This window comes from Suricata suricatta, chromosome 3 (assembly GCF_006229205.1).
Source record: "Suricata suricatta isolate VVHF042 chromosome 3, meerkat_22Aug2017_6uvM2_HiC, whole genome shotgun sequence".
NCBI lineage: Eukaryota > Metazoa > Chordata > Mammalia > Carnivora > Herpestidae > Suricata > Suricata suricatta.
The window spans coordinates 117,185,033-117,207,706 of NC_043702.1; the positions used below are offsets into that span (position 1 = coordinate 117,185,033).

Sequence of the window (22,674 nt, forward strand, 5' to 3'; positions counted from 1 at the left end):
CCCCCCCCCCCCCCCCCCCCCGCATCTCCTGTGTTTTCTGCTGTGGTGGTCTGTGGTCCACGGTCCCTGTGCTGAAGGTGCATCTGAGGGCTCACGGGCTCCTTTGACCTGAGTGTCCCTGTGCTCTGCATGATGCATGTGATTCACCTCCGAGGCTCCAGGAGGTGAAGGTACTCCTGTAGCTGGAGTCATGAGAACCGTCAGGGCTTTTCCCGCACCTGCTGGGGGAGCTGACTCCCGGGGCCCCATTTCACTTGCTTCCCTGTGGGGGAGGATGTGATAAAGTCGTCTCTTCTTGAAAATACGGTGTTTTAAAAACATGTGTCACCAGGCCAGGGATTTGGTCAATCTTGACTATGCAACGAAGCCTCCAGAAAAATCCAAAAGGACTAGGTTCTGGGGCTCCCAGGTGGGTGAGCACGTAGGGGAGAGGGGACAGTGTTGTCCCTGGAGAGGGCATGGAAGCTCCACACCCTTTCCCCAGACCTTGCCCTATTCACCCCTTCATCTGGCTGTAGATTCAAATCCTTAATCATATCCTTTAATAAACTAATACATGTAAAAAAAAAGTGTCAGGAAAAGATGGTCTATTTGGAAGTAAGGTTACTATAGATTTTTTATTATACTTTCCATTAATTTGTGCCTCTGCTGAAATGTCAGCATGTTTCCAGTCATGTTCATTTTTTTCATTTCTGAATTTCTATATTACCTTCAGTCTCCTTCATCTAGCTTAGTAGTAAATTGTTATCTCTCTTAGATTATGTGTCTTACAAAGTGTGAGAAATAAGCCCACTGCCCCAGTCAAAGGAGGACACAGATTCGGAGAACAGTGAAGCTAGGCTTTAACAAACTTTTCGAAAGAGCCAGTGTCTGATGCAGAGGCACACTCAGGTGTTTACAGCAGACAGTTTATCCCCTAGCGTGAAGTCCCTCCCCTGGTTCCTCATTGGCTGATGCTGCAGAGGTTACAGCCTTCCCCAGAAGTCACCTGTGCCCATGGACACAGTACTGATGGGACAAGTGTACACTCCTTGAGGTGACACAGACTTCAGTGCTTTGGCACATGCTCATTGTAAAGCCCATGAAACGGAGGAGAAGAACCAGGAAGCGAAGTTTCCGGGGGTTGGGACTCCATTGTGTGTGGGGGGAGGGTTTGCACACATTTCCAGTAGGTTGTAAACCTGTTGTTAACTATACAGCACAGCTTTTATTCGGTGTTTCTGAAAATGAATCCTCTCCCTTCTCACAATTCCTCCTCTTTTCTAAGTAGATTCCGTTTTCATTTATTTTGGGCACAAGACACAGATATTTGTTTCTTTCTTTTTTTTTAAATTTTTTTTAATGTTCTTTATTTATTTTTGAAAGACAGAGAGAGACAGTGGGAACAGGGGAGGGTCAGAGAGAGAGGGAGATACAGAATCCGAAGCAGGCTCCAGGCTCTGAGCTAGCTGTCAGCACAGAGCCTGACGCGGGGCTGGAACCCACGAACTGTGAGATCTGACCTGAGCGGAAGTCGGATGCTTAACCGACTGAGCCACCCAGGCACCCCAGATATTTGTTTCTTAAGAGGAATCTTACACCCGAGGAGGTTTGCTGTGGTCAGAAGCTCCCAGCATTGTTCTAGAGTATGTGTGCATTGTTCTAACCTTTCCCTTTCTGCCTACTGAATCCCATCTTTTCCTGTCACATTCCTCCCTTTGAACATGTGACTCGTAACTGCCATTAGGAATTGGGACGAGAACCTTTACTGCTTCCTGCTGGAAGTGGGGTGATGACGGGGCGGGGGTCAGGGCAGGTTCAGAGTTCAGTCCAGAGGTCTGAAATAATGGGGGGGATGTCAGGACTGTCTAGGCTAGCAAAATTTTCTTATTTTTCTGCCACGTGCAATGGCTTCTACAAAAAGATTATTAGACCAACAAGTATTAATATTCCAAATGTAATGTCTCCTAGGGAGGAGGGCACATCATGGGAAGTAAAGACGCATTGGAGCCACCCAGAAAGTCCCAAAAGTCCCTGACGTGTGGTCGATTTTTTTTTTTTAATTTAACTGTAGCTTTTCCTCACTCTTTCATATTTATTTAGGTCTTGTGATCTTGTTGCTTAGGATAATTAAGCATTTGAACTAGTTTTTGGTTCTCAATTCACAAATCTTCCTTTGGCCATCCAGTTTCCATTGGAACAACTCCACAAGGAGTATTTAACTTTACCTCAAGGAGGGGTGCTTGGGTGGCTCAGTCGGTTAAGCATCCGGTTTCAGCTCAGGTCATGATCTCACAGTTCGTGGGTTTGAGCCCCCCTGCGTCGGGCTCTGTGCTGACAGCTCAGAGCCTGAAGCCTGCTTCAGATTCTGTGTTCTCCCTTTCTCTCTGACCCTCCCCTGCTTGAGCTGCCTCTCTCTGTCTCTCAAAAATAAATTTAAACAGAAAACAAAAAACTTAACCTCAAGGAAAGATTGGTCCTCACTGTCCAGATCATGCTAAGTTCAGGCGCTTGTTAATCGTCCTGGAGCTAGCAGCACTGTGTCCCTGATCAAGTCACGATGACCCTTCCTAGCAAGGGTCTCTGGCATTATCAAAAAAGAGTGTGAAAAAAAAATCTTCCCAAATGCACCCTGGTGAGTGAGAGAAAAATGTAGTCCTGCATTTTCTGGGGATACCTCTAATTGTTTTGCTGTGTTTGGATGGTTGGCCAGGAGTGGAAAGGACAGAAAAGGCAGCTCCCATGTCAAGAAGGAACTCAACCGGTTTTCCTTCTATTTCCAGAGTTACCCAAGGCTCTGGGTTTCCAGTGGACAGTTGGTTTGGGGGAGCCACTGTAATGAGCCGCATGGCCCATCCATTCCCTTCAGGGACACTGGTTGGTTATCTGATCCCTCACAGACTGAGGTCCCCAAGGCATTTGGATCTCCAGTGACTGTCTCTACACAAGGGGCCTGGCTTATGGGGTTTCTACTTCGGTTGTCTCCTCTGAGAACATTTTTGTTTCCAGGGCCCCGAACAGCTACATAAATGGCACTTGGTGCCAGGACCTTGGGAAGTCTGGTCTGATGAAGTACACTAGGCAGTGATTAAGGCCTTAGATTTTTTTTTAAGTCTCCTTTCTTGTTCCTTATTCTCTTGGTCTCGGTTGTAATCTACTCATTGGCAGCTCTTAAGAGCTCTTCCAGGGTCCTTTCTGGGCCAACAGCCAAATTTTGCAGCTTCCTTTGAATATCGGATGCTGATTGAGTGACAAATTTGTCCTTTAGAATCGTCTCAGCTTTGGGGGTCATGGTAGATAGCCGTAGATTTTACCTTAATCTTTGCAGGAAGGCTCTCGTCCTGCGTCTGTAAAGTAGTGGCTAATTCAGCATAATTTAAGGGTTTAACCTTAGACCTCCTTTAATTTCTCCAACACACAAGCTTGGAAGTGGCAGCGATACCATTCCCCAATGGGATTGTCACAGTCCCAAATTAGGATCTTTGGTGGAACTGCCTGAACACCAGAAGAACTGGGAGTCCCTTGTAGGTCCCCCAGTTTCATGATAATTAAGGAGTTGCTTGTCCCCATGTCTCTCAGCTGCTGCCAGAACACCGTTCTTCTCTGTCTCATTAAAATCTGAATCAGGGGTGCCTGGGTGGCTCAGTCGGCTGAGTGTCCAGCTTTGGCTCAGGTCATGATCTCATGGTTTGTGGGCTCGAGCCCCCACGTTGGGCTCTGTGCTGACAGCTCAGAGTCTGCGGCCTGCTTCGGAATCTGTGTCTCCCTCTCTCTCTGACCCTTCCCTGCTCACACTGTCTCTTTCTGTCTTTCAAAAATAAATAAAACAAACAAGAAAAGAACCTGATTCAGCCAAAGCATCATATCCTCTAGGTCAACTCAAAACATATCTCCTATCCTGTAGAGCCTCCTTATACTTAACAAGGATCATCAAAAATGTACCTATTCTTTCATCTGTCTTAAATCTTGCAATGAAAAGGGTACTTGTAATCTTATGGTGGTGCCTCCCTGTGTCCCCCCTTCCCACACCCCAGCTTCTTGTGGGGGAAACATGCCTGTGATGTTACAGGGAAGGCCTGGCCAAGGTGGGCAGCAGGGAGCAGAGGTGCATGTTTTTAAGTCTGGACATGTAGATTGAGGATACGAGGAGGAGGTTGAGGTGGGAGCCTTCTCTTCCTCCCTCTCTAGGTCTGCTGTGGGTGCAGGCAGGGCTCTTAGTTTCCTCCCTTCATCACTGTGAACCCTTGGAAAGGGTCGCTATTAGGCCAGGATCAACCTCACACATACCTCAGTTCTCTCTTAAGGCCCCCAAAACACTGAGCATAAGGGACTTCTCCCCGTTACCCTTCACGTTTGCAAAACAGGTCAGACTGTAGGATGGCATTATTCTTGACACTTCCCTCTGGCGGCCAGGTTTCTCCTCTAGTTTGTATTGGGGCCAAGCCTCCGCGCAAAGGAAAATGGGTTGCTTTTTCTTTAGGGTTCGTGGATCAGAATCATCCCAGTTTTTCAGAATGCATCCTAAAGGGGCATTGGCCTTGGTTGGGGAATTTCCCATTTATAGGAAAGAGGGGCAAAAGACCTCTCTTCTCTCAGTTTCCTATAGCTGGCCAGGAGAAGCCTCCTCTCTTGGCCCCACATTTTGGCCGGCTATTTGGCAGCCGAAAGCCCTGTCAGTCTTGTGAGGTGCTGGGAGTAGTCTATCTTACCCAGGCTGGACCCTGCCTCCGAGAGCTGAGCTGTCTTCCCCGGTTTCTCCACCCCACTGGTCCCGCCCATAGGACGTTGGGGTCCGGACTGTGACCTCGGGAGACCCCTGGTTGTAGAAGGATGCACTGATTTTATTTTGGCTCAACGGTAATCTACATATTGATCGGCTCTTGGAGGGGGTGGTGCTTAAAGGGCCAAAGTCCAGGTCTGTTCCCCTGCAGTTTTCAGCAGTGCCCTCATAAATATGTTCCAGCCACGTGGATATCCATTTTCGGCTAAGTGTAGTCCAGTGGCCCCATGTAGCCCAGTAAAGCCCTTCATCCATCCCTCATGTGTTCTGGTACACTGGAGGAAAGGGATTTATGTGCTCTCTGAGACTGAGGACACGTGGGGTTGTCTTGAGTCCCCAAAGACTCTCCCTTGGGTGCCTTTTAACCCACTGGAATCCATTCAGATTATAAGATCTCAAAACAAGACTGATCTTCTTTTGTAATACAGGCCTCAGTACTCCTTAGGAGATGAGGGGAAAGTGGCCCACTCACAGGACACTAAGATTTAATACAGAGCTCTTCTGTAAGAAACCGGGCAAGTGGACTGAGGTCCCTTGTGTCCATCCAGGCTTTCTGGCCCTAAGTCAGGATGCAGAACTGAGGACCTTGGGCAGAGTGTGTTTACCCAAACATACTTGGCCAGTAAACTCCCTCTTGATATTGGATGGTTGTTTACACAGGCATCCGAATAAACCCAGCTTGCCTCCGAGGGCCTCGCTGTGCTGTGTCCGCGTCTTCTGCTCCAGGGTTTCTGGTCCTGTCCCTCCCTGCTTGGCCTGCCAGAGGCTCCGATGTGCCACATCGGGGGCTGGGGGGGTTGTGGTTCTCAGCCCTGAGCTTGTCGGGCTTCATTTGAAACATTATCCGACATGGTTCTGGGCCTCACACTCCTTGAGCTAGTTTCTGTTTCCTTGTTGGTGGTACCTCAGTCCTTGGTGGGGGGCTTGTCCTCTGGGGCCTCTGCACGTTGTGCAGCCAGCTCCAGGCACAGCTCTCTGCTCTCCTAGTGTCCTGCCTCAGGCCTCTGTCTGCTCCATTGTCCTGTCGCCCCCTCGGATGGTTGGGTGTGTGTGTGTGTATAGCAGCCTCCTCAGCCCATCCCCGAGTGTGTGTGTGTGTGTGTGTGTGTGTGTGTGTGTGTGTGTGTGTGTGTGTGTGTGTGTGTGTGTGTGTAGCAGCCTCCTCAGCCCATCCCGAGTCTGGTAGGCAGCTCCCCTTTGACCTCGATGTCCGGGTCCCGTCTGTGGCACTCCACCCGCCCAAACTGCCAAGCTCTCCCAGGTCCTGAGACCACACGTCCAGGCTCATCCCCCCCCCCGCCCCGTCCCCCCACCTTCTGCACTCACATCTTGCCTCCTGTCTGTCGAGCTTGTCTCATGGCCCAGCCTTCAGATCGGTCCACATCCGGCCTTTTCACCACCCTGCTGCCTGGACCATCCTCTGTTGCAGGTGCTGCGTGTCCCCTGTGTCTGTTTACGTAGTAGTCAGAGTGATTTAAGTGATGTCACTTCACTTCCCTGTTTGGAATCCTCTGGTGACCTCTTTAATAATTCGGGGCACCTGGGTGTCTCAGTTCATTGAGCGTCCGACTTTGGCTCAGGTCATGATCTCATGGTTTGTGAGTTTGAGTCCCATGTCGGGCTTTGTGTTGACAGCTAGCTCAGAGCCTAGAGCCTGCTTCGGATTCTGTGTCTCCCTCTCTCTCTGCCGCTCCCCTGCTCTCACACACACACACACTCTCTCTTCAAAATAAATAAACATTAAAAAATATTTTTTTAATAAAAAAAGAAATTGAGATTTGATTCACAAACTACCACTTTCCACTGGGTTGTAGAGCCGTCACACTACTTCCAGAGTGGTGTTGTCCTTCCGAGAGGCCTGGTCGCTGTCATCAGTCCCTCCACCCCAGCCCTGGCCAGCGCCTCTGCCTCCAGGGGACTCTTCCACTGGAGGGACCCCCTTCCTGGGTCTGCTTGGGCCCTGGGGGTGCAGCCGTGCAGCCTGTGGTGGACAGCCCCCTGTCCCCGCCCTGGTGTGAGGACTGGTGGCCTCATCGGTCCTCTGATCCTTTCCCCTTGCTCTCTCTACACTGACCCTGCTCTTGCCCGGGTGTGTCACACCTGCCCCCTCCTCTAGGCCCTCCTGCCCTCATCTAGCTTAGATAGCTGCTCAGGGGCCCTCCAGGACCATGCAGACACTGTGTGTGGACAGGAGGACTGTGGTCCTGGGCACCTCTTGCTGCCCCTCCAGGATCACTCTACACCCCCCTCCCTGCCTTGTGCTCCCAGACATGGGGTCCCCTCCACATGGCCCCCCCTGCTTTGAACTTTGTGCTGGGTGCTGTAGTTGCTGTTTATTAAAAGGGATTTCCACCTGAGGACTTAGTCCATGTGCTCAATGGCCTGTAGTACTGAGAGAGCGGGAAGGGTGTTGAAGCAGAAGAAGGCTGGCTGGCATGGTGTGTGCTGCAAAGGGGACGGCGGGCGCTCCCTCCTCTCCATCAGTGTGCCTGGCTGTGCCGCACACCCAACCTCACTTCTCTGCACAGATGAAAACTTATCGTGAAAGTAAGTCCAAAGTGGGTCTTCAAAATGCAGGACCGGCTCCAGGACTCATCTGTTCACACGTGACTGCGTGCTTGCTGCACACCAGGTTCCATACTGGTGCTGGGGACGTAACGACAGTCAGAACACTGGCCCATGTGGAACTGACCTTCTAGAAGGGAAGATGGAGAGAAAACCAGGTTAAGTAAATAAAATGTGGTACGTTAGCGACTGTGCCAAGGAGGGCTCAGAGCAGGAAGTGTGTGCGCGTGTCCAGGCAGTACTGGGGTTTTCTGGAAGGGTGGTCAGGGAAGCCTCACTGGGAAGGCAGCATTGGAGTGTGGACCTGCGGGGACCAGGGGGCTCTTGACGGGCTGCAGACGGAAGGGCAGGTGCACAGGCTGCGAGGGCCATGCCTGCGTGCTGTGTGGGAGAGTCACAGAGATGGGGCGGTTGGGAGGGGACTGGAAAGGTAATGGGGCAGAGGCTGGTGTGCGTCCGTTGATCCACACAAACTTCCCACCAGATGGAGCTACGACCACAGAGCCCCTTCTTCTTCCTTCCAGTTTTACTCTGTATCCACGGAGTTGTGCCGTCACACATAGCACTGCCCCCCACCCCCCAATTTTGTCACCAGATTTGGTCCTGTCTACAGAATCTCTCCTTTTTGCATTGCTTTAATTCAGGCCCTCGCTAGGTGCAGCTTGTGGGCCACTGTAGAAAGTGGTCCTGGGTGCCGAGGGCTTTTACTGTGAAGGGAGGATTGGGATTCAGTGGTGGTCGAACTAATTATTAACAGAGCTGGAGGTAGAGCCTACCCAGGAGTCTGGAGCAGGGTCACTGGCTCTCAGCCAAGGACTTGGGGACACTTCCTGCAGTCTGGCCCCCCAGAGCTCCTCTTTGCACGCGGAAGGCAGACGTGGCGTCACCTCCAGCACTCGCCACTCACACTAGGGCTGTGGCATTTGGGGGGGAGGTGGCCTGCAACAGAACATTCTCTCGTTATTCTTACCTGTAATTCTGCTTTTAAGTGAATGAAGCTGTTGTTTTCCAGATACTAAAGTTTGGGTGGCTGTGGTGAAATAAAGCACTTCCCAGTTTTCCCAGTGTGTTCCTGCCGTAAGCTGCAGCCTGAAGGGTGGAGACCGGGTCAGAAGAGCAGAATTGACTCGGTCATTTTAGTAGTCCAGCAGGTCCCTTCCGGGAGCTGTCGTCTTTGTTTATAAGGAGGAAGAAGTGCCTGCTCCGCTTGTCGGGGTCGATGTGAGATTCCTGAGGTCCTGTAGGGGGACGTGGGCCCTGCGAAGTGCTCTTATCCTGCTGCAGCCCCCGGTGTGATTGGGGCGCGGACTGCACACTAAATATTCCTGCATTTTAACGAAGGCCTTTAAGTCCGTCGTTTATGGCACAAGCATTCCTGTTTTCAGAGCGCTTGGGTTCAGGGTCTTGGCGTGGAGAGCACTGCCAGGCGCCACTCGGTTACTCTGTCCTCTCTCCCGGTGACCTTGTCAAGGCGCCGTGGTGCATGCTCTCACAGTGCTGCCTCTCTGGCCGAGTGAGGCCTGGACCCATGTCTTTATTAGAGCTTAAGGCCATGAAAATCGGAGAGCGTTCGCTCGGAAGGTTCTCCGTTCATCCTGGGAGAGGGTGTCCTGTATATCATGTCAGTGGTGTCCACTGGCTGACATCCTTGGGTTACCTGCCTCGCGCGGTTGGTTCCCCGGTTGCTGCGAATGTTGCCCGCGCTCTTGGGCTGCCCCAAGGAGGAGCCTGCCCTGCAGAGGATGCAGGTGGGGTGAGGGGGAGCTGCAGGGCGCCCGGGGAGGGGGGGGGTTCTCCTGTGCACATCCCCCTTCCTGATCCGGCCTGCGGCCTCCCCTGCTGCCCCAGAGCAGGCGCCTCTGTCTTGAAGAGGAATGTCTCCTGTTGCGTCCTGGCCTGCGGGGGAGCCGTGTGCTGTAGGCGCGGGGACTGCCGAGTGACCCTGCATGTCCTTGTGCACGCGGCGTGCGTCCTGCTCCTGCTGCTGGGTGGCCTCACGACCGAACTTCCCGCGGTGCTTAGTGGTGGTGAAGTATATGTACAGAAGGCATGCTGGCCCACAGAGTTGACGTCTCATTGCCTTTGCCGCTCTTTTTTGGTTGAGAAATATTTTGTCAGGACAGGTGACCACAGTTGGGCCACTTAGAGGTTGTTCTTTATCCTAACACCTGTTGATTGGCATGGAGTAGGCACCCCGGAGCTGAGGGCGCCAGGGTCACCTGCCTGCGTGCTGTTGGCCATCAGTTTCCTCAGCGCTGGGGGGTAAGTGAATGGGTGTGGAAGTTTGTGCTCTTTGCTCTCAGCGTTAAGATAGTGTCTCCTTTCCCCAGGAGGAGCATGGCATTGAGGGTTAGAGCCCAGCCTCTGCTGCCCGAGTGTGTATTCCATGTACAAGTCAGCCGAGTTTTACCCTAACAGTTGATCTGCTCATATACCTTGTCGATGGAGACTTCAGGCCATAGTGTAGGTAGGCATTCGATTTGATTAAAACACTTTCACCTTAAAATTAACGATTGTTTGAGTGGGTGGTACATACGCATGGTGTAAATATTAGATTTCCCTTGTGTTCTTTCTCCTGCTTCCCTTCCCCACCTTCAGAGCAGTACATGTCCCGTCCGTAGCTCTCCCTCCAAAGAGCCTGCGCCATGTGTGGTGGCCCTGGCTGGACAGGTCTGCTTCTTGACGGGTTGGGCACGTACTGTGAACTGTAGGAGTATTTGGTAAACAGGTGACAAACAGTGTCAGAGGAAGACTTAGTTTGGTCTTTTGTGTGAGCTGGTTTGACCATTGCCAGGGACCCCAAGGCTCTACAAGCTGGGCGTGGGGGCATGGGAGCCCATGGGGTCTGGGCATGGGGGCGGGGGGAGGGGATGGCATACTGCCCTCTGGCACCTGTGCACTTGGACTGGGACTCTGGGGACAGGAACCGACACTGACAGCTGCTGTCTCTCTCTGTTGGCAGATGTTCCTTACCGTGTTCCTCAGTGACAACGAGCAGCACTTCACCGAGGTCCCTGTGACCCCCGAGACCACGTGCAGAGATGTGGTGGACCTGTGCAAAGAACCTGGCGAGAGCGAGTGCCACCTGGCTGAAGTGCGCTGTGGCTCCGGTATGAGGCAGGCACCCCACATGCCTCTAGGGCCGTGTTGTGTGGTCCCTGGATTTTAGATGTGGTGATGTGTGCGCCTCGGGGACCCGCCCTCTGTCCAGCTTTGTTGTGACACAGCATTTCTCACAGTGTACGAAGTCAAAGGACAGGCAGGTGATGTCCCAGTGGAAGCTTCTGGGCATGACAGTAAACTGTGGTGCTCACGAAGCACTTTCTGTGAGCTTGGACTTGACTGAGTTAGAGATTTGAGGCGTTCTGAGCATGGCACCCTCTCCATGCGTTTGTAGGTGTTCAGGGATGGCGGTTGGTGTGGTGTCACTGTGGTGGCAGGAAGCATGCGGGAAGTTGTAGGCATGATTTTAAGCTTTGAAATCAGTCCTTCGCTGTAGTTCTTTGGAGCTCTGACGTGGGGCATCCTGTTCTTTCTCTGGCTCCTGATGAGTTTGTAGATGGAGTGATCTTCCATAATTTCTGCCTCATTCCTGTGTGGCCTGGGTGAGCCCCCCCTCCCCCTCCAGGGCTGCCCCATGTCCTGGCGCTGGCCACGCACCGTGGGATACCACCGTGGCCCCAGCAAGACCTGGTCACCTCTGGTCCACCTGCTTATGGGCAGGCGTCCTCGAGATCTTGTGCCCTGAGTCACTTACTCCTTTGCTCCTGCAGAGAAGGTGGGTAGACCGGTCACGTAGAGACACCCAAATGACAGTGCCTCTCCACTTGTCAGCAGCTTGCTTTCTACTTACTATCAAATTGAGGCCTCTGATCGTGGACAGAGGCAGTCAGGTGCCATCTTGTCCCTATCCTTGCACGGCTCTCTGATGTTCTTGAACTAACTCTGCTCCTTCCCTCCTCAGGGCCGTGGGCGCCGCTCCTGCACTGCCAAGGCCACTCTGTCCTCCAGGCTTTGCTGCTGGGACTTTACCTGAAATGTTGCCTCTTGTGGGAGGGACTCTCGTGGGGCGTCCTGCTGAAGTGGCTCTGATGTCCCCCTGATCTGATCTGCTAGTCCCGCCGGTTCTGAGCGTTCACGCTTACTGCCTCTTTCATCCCCCCACACCACACTTGTGTGCTGGATGTTGGCTCCCTGAGAGTAGAGGCATGCCAGCTGGTGCTCAGTAAGCACCCTGAGCGGAGGGTGGCGGGGCTCAGTAAGCACCCTGGAGGAAGTCAAGGCGCGGCTGGACACTTCTGGCAGCCTCCTGGCATCAGAAATGACCTTGGTTTATGCTCTGCTGAGGTGACTGAAGCAGCTGTCGCACATTCCCCCAGTATTTTCCTCCATACACCCCTCGTGTCCTCTCTGAACGTGTCTGCTCCTTCTTCCCCCCTTCCTTCTCTTTGCTGAGGCTCGGTGTCCCCTGGGAACTCTTGATCCCACCTATTCTTTCTCCTCTCGTGTCTTGCTCACTTGAGTTCACTTTACGATGTGATGGTGATGTGTAAATTTCCTTTCTGCTAACTTATTAATTTAGTTCTTAGTTTTTTTAAATTTATTTTGAGGGGCATCTGGGTGGCTCAGTTGATTAAGCGTCCGGCTTTGGCTCAGGTCATGATCTCACGGTTCATGGGCTTGAGCCCCGCCTCAGAGCTCTGTGCTGACAGCTAGCTCAGAGCCTGGACCTGCTTCGGATTCTGTGTCTTTCTCTCTCTCTCTCTCTCTCTGACCCTTTCCTGTTCCCACTGTTTCTGTCTCTCAAAAATAAATAACATAAAAAAATAAAATTTATTTTGAGAATGATACAGAGAGTAGGTGGGAAGGAGCAAAAGCGGAGGCAGAGTCCCAAGCAGGCTTCTCACTGTCAGCACAGAGCCTGATATGGGGCTTGAATTCACAAACCTTGAGATCACAGCCTGAGCCAAAATCAGGAGTTAGATGTGTAACCAACTGAGCCACTCACACACTCCCTCTTTTTTTTTTTTTAAGTTTATTTATTTTGATAGAGAAAGCACATGCGAGTGGGGGAGGGACGGGGGTGGGGGGGCCGGAGAGAGACCCAACCAGGCTCCACACTCAGTGCAGAGCCTGATGTGGGGCTCCATCCCACAACCCTGGGCTCCTGACCTGAGCCAGGATCAAAAGTCAGATGCTCAGTTGACTGAACCACCCAGGTGCCCTTCTAGTTTTAAAAATAAAAGCCAGCACCTGAATGTGTTCTTTCTTATAAAAAAGGAAATAATACAGACATTACGGAAGCCACTCCCCCATGCCCATTCCCTGATCACTCTGTGTTACTGCTCATTTTATTTATTTTTATTATTATTTTCTCATATTTTATGTTTTGAGAGACAGAGCACAAGCAGGGGAGGGGCAGAGAGAGAAGGAGACACAGAATCAGAAGCAGCTTCAGGCTCTGAGCTATCAGCACAGAGCCTGACATGGGGCTCAAACTCCTGAACTTTGAGACCATGACTTTAGCTGAAGTTGGATGCTTACTCAGGCGCGCCTTCTGTTTTTATTTTTATTTTAAAAATTTTAAGTAGACTCCACACCTAATGTGGGGCTTGAACTCCCAATCCTCAGATTCAAGAGACAACTGCATGTTCTACCAACTGAGCCAGCCAGGTGACCCTGGGTTTCCATTTAAAAAACTTTTTAAAAAAATGTTTATTTATTTTGAGGGGGATGGGGCAGAGAGAGAATCCCAAGCCGGTTCCGCGTTGTCAGTGTAGAGCCTGACACAGGGCTCGATCTCACGAACTGAGAGGTTATGACATAAGTAGAAATCAAGAGTTGACGTTCACCCAGCTGAGCCACCCTGGCACACCCCCCCACCCCTCTGAGTTTCCATTTTTAAAGAACTGTTTCTCTGTAGCCAGTCAGGTTTCCTCTGGCTTGTTTTAATCTGTAGGCTTTAAAGACAAAACCGAAAACCAGTGCTCTGGAGCCCAGGCCTATGTGTGGGATTCAGAAGGCTCCTTCCTCCCCGAGAGGCTGCGAGCCCGCCTGCTGTTCCACGGGTTCCACAGGGTTGGATTGAAGTGTTTTCTGTCCCTCCCCATCAGCATGACGCGTGGGAGTCCGGGCTCGGGTTCCTGACTCCCAGACAGAGAGCAGGTTGCTCTGGGGGCCCTGCCGATCGGTGCTTTCGTCCTTCCCAATGTGAGCCGTCTCTGTGTCCATCATAGATCTTGTGCGAGGGTCACTTCTGCCAGCTTCAGTCAGTCACCTGTGTCTTTTGTTCTCGACAGAACCAAACTATTCTAATGACTGTGGTTGTAGCGTGTGTTAGGGATCTGTAAGCCAAGTGTGTGTTTCATTGTTCTGCTTTTGCTTGGTTGGTTTTTTTGAATGTTTATTTTTGAGAGAGAGAACATGTGCCTGCATGAGGGAGGGGCAGAGAGAGGAGATAGAATCCCAAGTGGGCTTTGCACTGTCACCGGGCTCAACTCACGAACTGTGAGATCATGACCTGAGCTGAAATCAAGAGCCGACTGAGCCCCCCAGGCGCCTCTACTTTTTCAAAGAATACCTGAGCTCTTCTATGTTTCTTTTTTAGATAAATTGTAGAAGGACCTTAAAAGGTTCCAGGGAAAGGTCTGTTGGGATTTCGATTGCTTGTAGTGAGTTCATGATGCATCTGGGCTGCTGGTGCTGCGGTTAAGGACCAGGTCATGGGTATCATGTCTTATCTCTGCCCTTTACTAGCCTTCTAACCTCCACGTCTTCCCAGAACCTTCCCTGGGATTCACAGTGGGCACCGCTCAGCTGGGGACAGGGGTGTGGGCAGGGGGTCCGAGGGACCTGAAATGTGCTGCTGTGCGCGCCGCCAGAGCCTGATGGCAGTCTTCCCAGCCAGCGGGACCCCGGCTCCCAGCCCTGCTGAGACCATCCCGCCGTGGGGACTGGAGTTTCTTCACTGCCCTGCCTTGTCTCTTTGCTTCAGAGTGTGGTGGTTTTACTTTGCTTTTCTGAAAGCGCATGTGCGCACACGTATGCATGTGATGGGTAAAGAGGCCAAGGGTCTACTCAGAAGTTCTTCCAGGGGTGTTTTGCTTGTCAAGGGTGTTTCCTTTCGGGGGCCTCTTAGAATTGCTGTGGCTTACGGAAGAGGATGGGACATCTGTGAACTCCATGTGCCGTGTTGCCGTGGCCAGAAGCAGAGCTGCACTCTGCTGGCCGTGACGGGACCGAGGTCAGGGTCAGCCCATAGCACAGGCTGCTGGTCTCCGCCCTGTGGTCTTGGCTACTGGCAAGCACCCAGAGTTTTCTCCAGCTGTTTCAACATTATTACATTGACTGTCACTGACTTCACTGGAGCTTCTCCGATTGTAAGCAGTTGTACCCTCAGAACAGTAGGTTTGGTTTTTACCTCCAGATCCCACAGATACAAGGTATTTTGAGGGGAGCTTAAAAGACATGGTTTCTTTTTTTTTTTAATGTTTTAAATTTATTTTTGAGAGAGAGACAGCACAAGCAGGGGAGGGTCAGAGAGAGAGGGAGATACAGAATCTGAAGCAGGCTTCAGGCTCTGAGCTAGCTGTCAGCTTGAACCCACGAACTGTGAGATCATGACCTGAGTGGAAGTTAGACGCTTAACCCCAGGCGCCCCATCTAAGGCCTCTTTTAACAGAAAAAAAGTATCTAAGACGCTTGCTGTTCCCACACGCAGAACGTGCATGAAGTATGGATAGCAGATGCCCATCCTTGTGCCCGCAGGTCACCTGGTTTCTGTCTGTTTCCTGTAGAGCGTCCAGTGGCCGATGACGAGCGGATGTTTGATGTTCTGCAGCGGTTTGGAAGTCAGAGGAGTGAAGTTCGTTTCTTCCTTCGTCATGAACGTCCCCCCAGCAGGGACACAGGTGGGTAGCGCCGTGTGAATCCGGACACAGCTGTGAACTTAGCTCGCCTGGGAGAGGTTGGGGGTGGGGGTCGGGACCTGGATGACTTGAGGGTGCAGGAGAGGGAGAGAGTGGAGGCCTGAGGAGGGCCCAGCTTCTGAGACCTGACTGCTAGGGAGCAAAGGGTATGGTTTGCTTTGGTCTGTGCTGTTTGAAGTGGGGAGAATCGGGTGGGAAGGAGTCTCTAGAGCAGGAGGTTGAAATTTGGGGGAGGGGATGTATGCTGGTGGGTCCCTGAGGAGCTGCACCCTCAGTCCAAGAGACCTCCTCCTGGGCGCAGAGACAGGACAGATGCAGGTGGTGGTGGTGTGCGTGCTTTGTGGGGTCGGGTGGAAGGGCCTTCAGTCGTCTTCTCTGAGGTGGGAGGCGCAGAGGCCCACGTGAGCCGTTGTGGGGAACAGGAGAGTGACAGCCAGGGGCCCGGAACACCACACACCCCAGACCTCGGGTTTCCCTGCAGCTGAGTGTGGTAGTCTGGACGTTGGAAGAAGACGGTTGGATTGCTCTAGGGTTGGGGTTTGCTGGCCCGTTCAGAGGAGGGCATGGATGGCATCTGAGCTGGTGGGAAGGGGAGGGGAGCTGCAGGGAGCGGGTAGGCAGGGGAGGAGACTACTGTCCTGGGTTCCTGGCCAGGTGTAGTGACCAGAAGTTAGGGTCTGAAACCAGCTCATCTAAATTCCAGAGGGAGAGCACTTCTAGGAGAGTTGGGCCAGGAGATGAGCCGGGGTTAGAGGCTGAGAGGCAGGCTTTGGACAGAGGCCACGCGGCACAAAGGACATGGCGGCCAGGTGGCCACACCTGTGGGGGTGAGGGTTCTCACCAGGGCGTGCAGGGAGGTGAGGAGAGAGAAGCCGCTGGTGGAGGGGCACTAGGCAGACTGCGGCTAGGCCCTGGAAGGCCTCATTTCCAGGCTCATCTGTGGGGCCTCCATTCCTGGGGGAAGGGAGTACCAGGTATTTCTAAAAGTGTGTGAACCTTTAAAATGGGAACTTGAGGGTTTGGGACCTCAGGACATTATTCTTGGGGGTAGGAATGCAGGAAACGGGTGTTCTCCATCATGTGACATAACATCTCAAGTTTACGGCCTTAATCCACGTGCCTGAGTGGCGCCCAGCCATTAGAAATGCTTATGTGTAGTGCGTGACGCAGGTGGCCTCGTCCCTGCTGCACGGGAGTGCAGGGCCACGGGGAGGCCACACACTCCGGGCAGAGCCGGGAGCACAGCCGGGAGCACAGCCGAGTCCACCCCCCCACCTCTGCACTCTCTGGCGTCACTGCTGTCTGTCCGTAGGTGTCTTTCAACCCACCCGAGCTTTGTTCCCGAGCCCTTTCTCGTAGCTGTAAGTTGGTGTCTGCAGTCACACGTTCGTTTTGTCCTTTGCTTACATTACCACACATCCTCCTGTAATACATTGAATCTCACCTTTTCACCCAACAGCTCACATGTCTTCTAGGTGAATCGTGGGTAAATTATTAAGTAGGGGTGCAGTAGGCAGGCTCCGTGTGTCTGTAAGGTGAGAGACCCGGTCCGAAGATGGAGGAGCCGCGTTTACATCACTGCAGACATCAGCGCCACACAGTGTTTGGACTGGGATGTGGTGGCAGCCGCCTGGGGGGTGGGAGCCTGGATGAAGAGACACCCAGCGTCTTCCCTGTCTGCCTGACCCAGGACTAGCCTTGGACTCTGAGTCCTGAATGTGCTAACGAGACATGGTTGCCAGCCTTCTCTTTGAGGCAGCGAAGAAAGCAATTCCTCTTAAGTGGCAGATTTTTTTTTCTTGCAGCAGTATTGTGACAGATTATCTGAGTCATGTAGTCAGAGGTTGAACAGAGTGTGTTTTTTTTTCAAATTTTTTTAATGTTTTTTATTTATATTTGAGAGACAGAGACAGCGGGAGCAGGGGAGGGTCAGAGAAAGAGGGAGATACACAATCCGAAGCAGGTTCCAGTCTCCGAGCTAGCTGTCAGCACAGAGCCCGACGTGGGGCTTGAACCCACGAACTGTGAGATCGTGACCTGGGCCGAAGCCGGATGCTCAACCGACTGAGCCACCCAGGTGCCCCATGAACAGAATTTTAAAAATCAAGCTAGAGGGGCGCCTGGGTGGCTCAGTCGGTTGAGCATCCGACTTCCGCCCAGGTCATGATCTCACAGTTCGTGGGATCGAGCCCTGCCTCTGTGCTGAGAGCTCAGAGCCTGGAGCCTGCTTCTGATTCTGCGTGTCCCTCTCTCTCTGCCCCTCCCCTGCTTATGCTCTGTCTCTCAAAACTAAATGTTTAAAAAAAATTTTTTTTAAATCAAGCTAGTGTGTTTGCGTTAGGTGTCCATGATACCTGGGTCCAAGGACAGACATTTACTTATGGGCATGGGCCTCTGCTAAGCTTCAAGTAGGTATGATAGACATTTATTTGAAAAGACATTTTAGTCTAAAATTTTTTGGGAGATCATATGTTTTCTAATACCTTGCAAGTACAGATATAAGCTTAATTTTCTATATTTAAAAAACTTGATATTACAAATTTCTTATACCATATCAGTTTGAATTTTTTAATTATGTTTGTTTATTTTGAGAGAGCATGAGCAGGGAAGGGGCAGAGAGAGAGGGAGACACAGAATCTGAAGCAGGCCCCAGAAAAATACTTGTAGCCAAAAAAGCAGAATATACAGTGTTTTCTAGTTAATACTTTCCCAAGTTAAGGAAATGGAGGATTTTTACTGAAATAAATGGGGAAGTATCCTAGTACTTATGAACTACCATAAAATGTCCTCAGTAAACCAAAAATATTCAAGACGGCTCTGACTCTTGTTTTCAGTTGCTGCTTTTTCTGTGGAAGTTACAAACATGCCTGATGAGCATGGGGATTGCTTGATTTGATTTTCACTTACTTCTTTTGGTGAAAGTTGTTGATCTCACAACTGAGTAGCTAAGTAGAGAGCTGGGAGCAGTGGCTGGGAGCAAATGGCGGGAGATGTTTTGTCTGTGGTGTCCTCTCTACTTGAGACACCCAGGAGCAGTAGTGACAACTCTGAGGCGAACCACCCCTCATGGCACCTGTCCATTCTGGTGTTAATGCCTAGTTTTTGAATTTTGTGTTTAGGGAGTGGACCAAGGTCTCAGGACCCAAGTTTAAGAAGAAACGGTGTAAAAGTTCCTGGGGAGCATCGAAGGAAGGAGAATGGCGTAAGTGATCGTTTTCTTTTTTTTGTATCCACGCCGCACGAGTGCCAGCAACCTGCTCTTTTGACCTTTAACTTGCGTTCATTGTTACTTAGTTCTTCAGTGGGTTATGAAGGCCGGCCCTCTTCTAGAAGGCCCTCTTCTAGAAGGTTATTTTAAATTTATTTCATAGAAAGGATTGATTTTAATGATCTCGGTGTGGATGACTCTCAAGAGCAGTTGGATGCTGGAGATGCCTCAGATTCGGAACAAAACAGATGTTGAGCGAGGGATGAATTCCAGTGAGTCTCTTCGGGGGGCACCTGGTAGACATTTTCTCTTCAGAGCTCAGAGTTGTTCGGACTGTGAGGGAGTAGCCACGTTCTCTTCCCCGTCTGCAGTAATTGTGTGTGAGAATCCAGACTGTTTGCTTCCGCTCTTTCCCCAAAGTCTCCTGGTTCCTCTTAGATCTTACACGTAGTGGGATGAAAGGCTCATATGAAGATGACAAGAAGTGGTCTTAACCATTAACAGGATTTGAGTGCATCTCCACACAGTATATCTTTCCCTCTCACCGAGTTGTTCTTAAACAGCTTTAATGAAGTGTAATTGACCCACAACTGCATGTATTTCAAGTGTGCAGTTGGTAAGTTTTGCCATGCACACGCCTGTGAAGCCGTCACTGTAATCAAAACTGTGCAAGTGTCCATCCCGCCGGGTTTCTGTGTGTCCTTCTGTAACCTTCCCTTCCTGCCTCCTTCCCTGTCCTCAAGGACCCATTGTCCACTTGCTGTCATTATAGATTACTTGTGTTTTCTAGAATCTTCTGTGAATGGAGTCCCTCAGTATGTAGTCTTTTTGTCTGAATTTATGTTGTGTTCCATTGTGGAGGTCGGTGGTGGTGCCTTGCCATCGTCCGCATATGGCACAACTGTTGATTCATTTGCCTGTGGACGGTCATTGGGTTGTTTCCAGGTTCTGGTTATTTTGTATCAAGCTGTAAATTTGGGTCCCAGTCTTTGTGTGGGCACATCGTTTATTTCTCTTTAGCTACTAAGAATGGGTACTGGCTGAGCGGCAGGTGTGTGTTCACTTTTTAAGAAGCTGCCAAACTGGTTTCCAGGGTGAATGTTTTATTTTGCGTTCTCCTCAGAGAGTCCCAGTTGTTCCACATCCTTGGCGACATTTGGTGTGATTGTCGCCAGTCGGTGCCTGGTGGCCCGTGGAGGCTTCACCTCGTACTTCCCTAACGGCTTGAGATGTACGCGCTTGTTTGCCTGCTGTGTGTCTTTTTTCGGTGATGTAGTTGTTCACTTCTTTTGTTCCTATTTTTCTTTGTTGGTTTGTATGCTTTCTCAGTACTGAGTTTGAGAACTCTGTATTCTGGATCCAAGTCTTTTATTAGTTCTGTGCTTTGCAAATATTTTCCCTGGTCTGTGACGTGTTCTTGATTTAGAAGTTTTGTGGTGCTCTTTTGTGTTTAATTTTATGACCCACTTTGAGTGAGCACTTGGCTGTGGCACGAGGACTCGAACTCGTGCTGTTTTGTACGCGGGTGTCTAGGTGACCAGGCTGTGCATGTTGAAGGGCCTTGTACCTTTGTCTCAAGTCCATTGCCCCATACACGTGGGGGTCTGTCCCTACTCTCTGCTCCTCTGTCTGGACCTCAGCACTTTGCCGTGTCTGTCACCACATCATGGGGACGTCTTCCACTTAGGCTGTGTGAGTTTTCTCCCTTAGTCTTTTTCAGGTTGCTACGGCTGTTCTAAACCCTGTGCCGGGTTTGGGGATCTGCTTGTCCATTTACACATGCACACGCACACACACCTACTGGAGGGGTGCCTGGGGGCTCAGCTGATTGGGTGTCTGACTCCTGATTTTGGCTCAGGTCATGATCCCAGGCTAGTGGGGTTGAGCCCCACGTCGGGCTCTGCAGGAGCACAGAGCCTGCTTACCATTCTCTCTCTCTCGCTCTCTCTCTCTCTCTCTCTCTCTCCCTCTCTCCCTGCTCCCACCCCTCTCCCCCATAAATAATAAGAATAAAAGGGATTAAAGTTTAAAGAATATTAAAAAGCTTGCTGGGAGTTCACTTTGCCGAGTGTACAGATCAGTTTAGGAAGCGTGGCCGCCTTGCCAGGGTGAACTTCCTGATTCACAAGTGCATCGCTCACCCCGGCTTTGTTCAGGCCTGTCTCAGCAGTGTTGTGGGTGCAGGTCTTATGCGTCTTGTGTTAGATATATTCCTAAGTACTTTGTGGTTTCCTTGCTACTGTAAATGGTCTTTATTATTTATTTATTTATTAAAAAAAATTTTAATGTTTATTCAGTATTGAGAGACAGAGAGCATGAGCTGGGGAGGGAGCAGAAAGAGGGAAACACAGAATCCATAACAGGCTCCAGGCTCTGAACTGTCAGCACAGAGCTTGACACGGGACTCGAACTCAAAAAACTGTGAGATCATGACCTGAGCCGAAGTCGGACGCTCAACTGGCTAAGCCACCCAGGCGCCCCTGTAAATGGTCTTTAAAGAGTCTTTTCTGGGGCACCTGGGTGGCATCTGTAAAGCGTCCAGCTCTGTTTAGGTTCAGGTCATGATCTCACAGTTTGTGGATTGAGGCCTGAGTTGGGATTCTCTCTCCCCCACTCTTTCTGCCCCTCCCAGCTCAAGCATGTGCTTGTGCATACACCTTCTCTCTCAAAATAAGTTAACATTTATTTTTTTCAATTTCTGATTGTTAATATATAAAAATACAGTATTTTTGCATACTGGTCGTTTATCCTGCACCCTTGCAAGTACCTCACTGGTTCTGGTGGCTCTTGTAGACCCCATAGCATTTTCCTCATAGATGATTAAGTTGTAATCAGTTTACAGTTTACTTTCTTCCTTTCCAAACTGGATACAACTTCTGTCCTTTTCTTGTTCTGTTACCCTGGCTGGAACTTCTCGGACTGTGTTGAAAAGATGTTTTAAGAGTAAACATCTTGTTTGTTCTCATAACTCAAAGCATCTTGGGTTTTTAATGCTAGTGTCATATTAAAAACATTTTTTTAAGTTTATTTATTTTGAGACAAAGAGAATGCATGGAAGGGAGAGAGAGAGAGAGAGAAAGAATCCCAAGTAGACTCACACTGTGACAGCGTGGAGTCCGATGTGGGGCTCGAACTCACGAACCATGAGATCATGACCTGAGCTGAAATCAGGAGTGAGTCACGTCACTGCCTGAGCCACCCAGGTGCTCCACCAGTGTCCTATTTTTAAAGGTCATTCTGATGACTGTATTCTAGGTTAGCTGCCCCGATATCAAATTTAGTGTGATCACATGGTATTTTTCTAATATAAATTAACTGCAGATCAAGAAAATTCTAAACAGTTCCATTTCAGTCACTGACTGTTGAAACTGTTTAATTTTACATTTATAACTTAAAGAGTGTTGGTATAGACTTAATAAGTCATTGTGGAGATGTTAACATAAAACTTGACAGTTTCTTTAACATCATGAAAGAAAATGGTCACTTTTTTCATGCTGGGTTCAGGTGAAGCTTCAACAGACGTATGAGGGAGGGGCCCTGTGACCACGTGGTCACAGCTGCAGTGTGTGTGGTTCTGTGTACAGGTCAGCAGCCCCAGGATGGACCTGACTCTCGCTGAGCTCCAGGAGATGGCATCTCGTCAGCAGCAACAGATCGAGGCCCAGCAGCAGATGCTGGCCACCAAGGTAACGTCCCGTTTTGTTAAAGACAGACCGGCCCCGCCGTCGATGCGTGAGTGGAGCCATTTCCACTCTACCCTGTGAGCCCATCACCTCACACACACACACACCGTGATACCGCAACCCACAAGGTGCTTGCTTCTGGTGCTTTCTTCCTTTACTACAGCATTTTGTAGAAACTCTTAGATCATTCCCCATTGTTGGGGATTTCCAGACCCCCGATTCTGAGCAAAATTAATCACGTTATGTTGTGTATCAATAACAGTGGAAAAGCGTAAGGAACCCTTCGACTTTGCTGGTAGGAACTGCTCTGGGTTGGCCTTGTCCTGAATTATTACTATAGCGAGAGGGACTTTATAGTCAACTCATGCTGACATTGTCCCCTTCTGGGTGTGGCACTAATAATAGGCTATTTGCCTTCTTTTGAGACATCCTGCCCCCCAGACTGTTCTCACCCTGGCCTTGGACAGGTGAGAAACTTAAGAAGCCTCCATTACCATCCAGACCAGTCTCCCTGTGGCCTGTCCTGCCAGT

At 50.6% G+C, this 22,674-nt stretch overlaps 1 protein-coding gene across 5 annotated transcripts in view; it reads left to right on the forward strand.

The window, feature by feature from the left end:
• TP53BP2 (tumor protein p53 binding protein 2) overlaps window positions 1-22,674 on the forward strand; it is a 53,985-nt gene that overhangs the window by 13,117 nt on the left and 18,194 nt on the right. For 3 of the 5 annotated variants that reach the window (XM_029934935.1, XM_029934939.1, XM_029934940.1), the window contains exons 1-5: window positions 9,655-9,787; window positions 10,287-10,434; window positions 15,121-15,234; window positions 18,372-18,454; window positions 22,045-22,146. In XM_029934935.1, coding sequence (XP_029790795.1) covers window positions 9,767-9,787; window positions 10,287-10,434; window positions 15,121-15,234; window positions 18,372-18,454; window positions 22,045-22,146 — 468 coding nt within the window. In that variant the 5' untranslated portion in view covers window positions 9,655-9,766. Of the gene's footprint in view, window positions 1-9,654; window positions 9,792-10,286; window positions 10,435-15,120; window positions 15,235-18,371; window positions 18,455-22,044; window positions 22,147-22,674 lie in introns of those variants that run through there. The other 2 variants (XM_029934936.1, XM_029934938.1) reach the window with 2 other exon arrangements.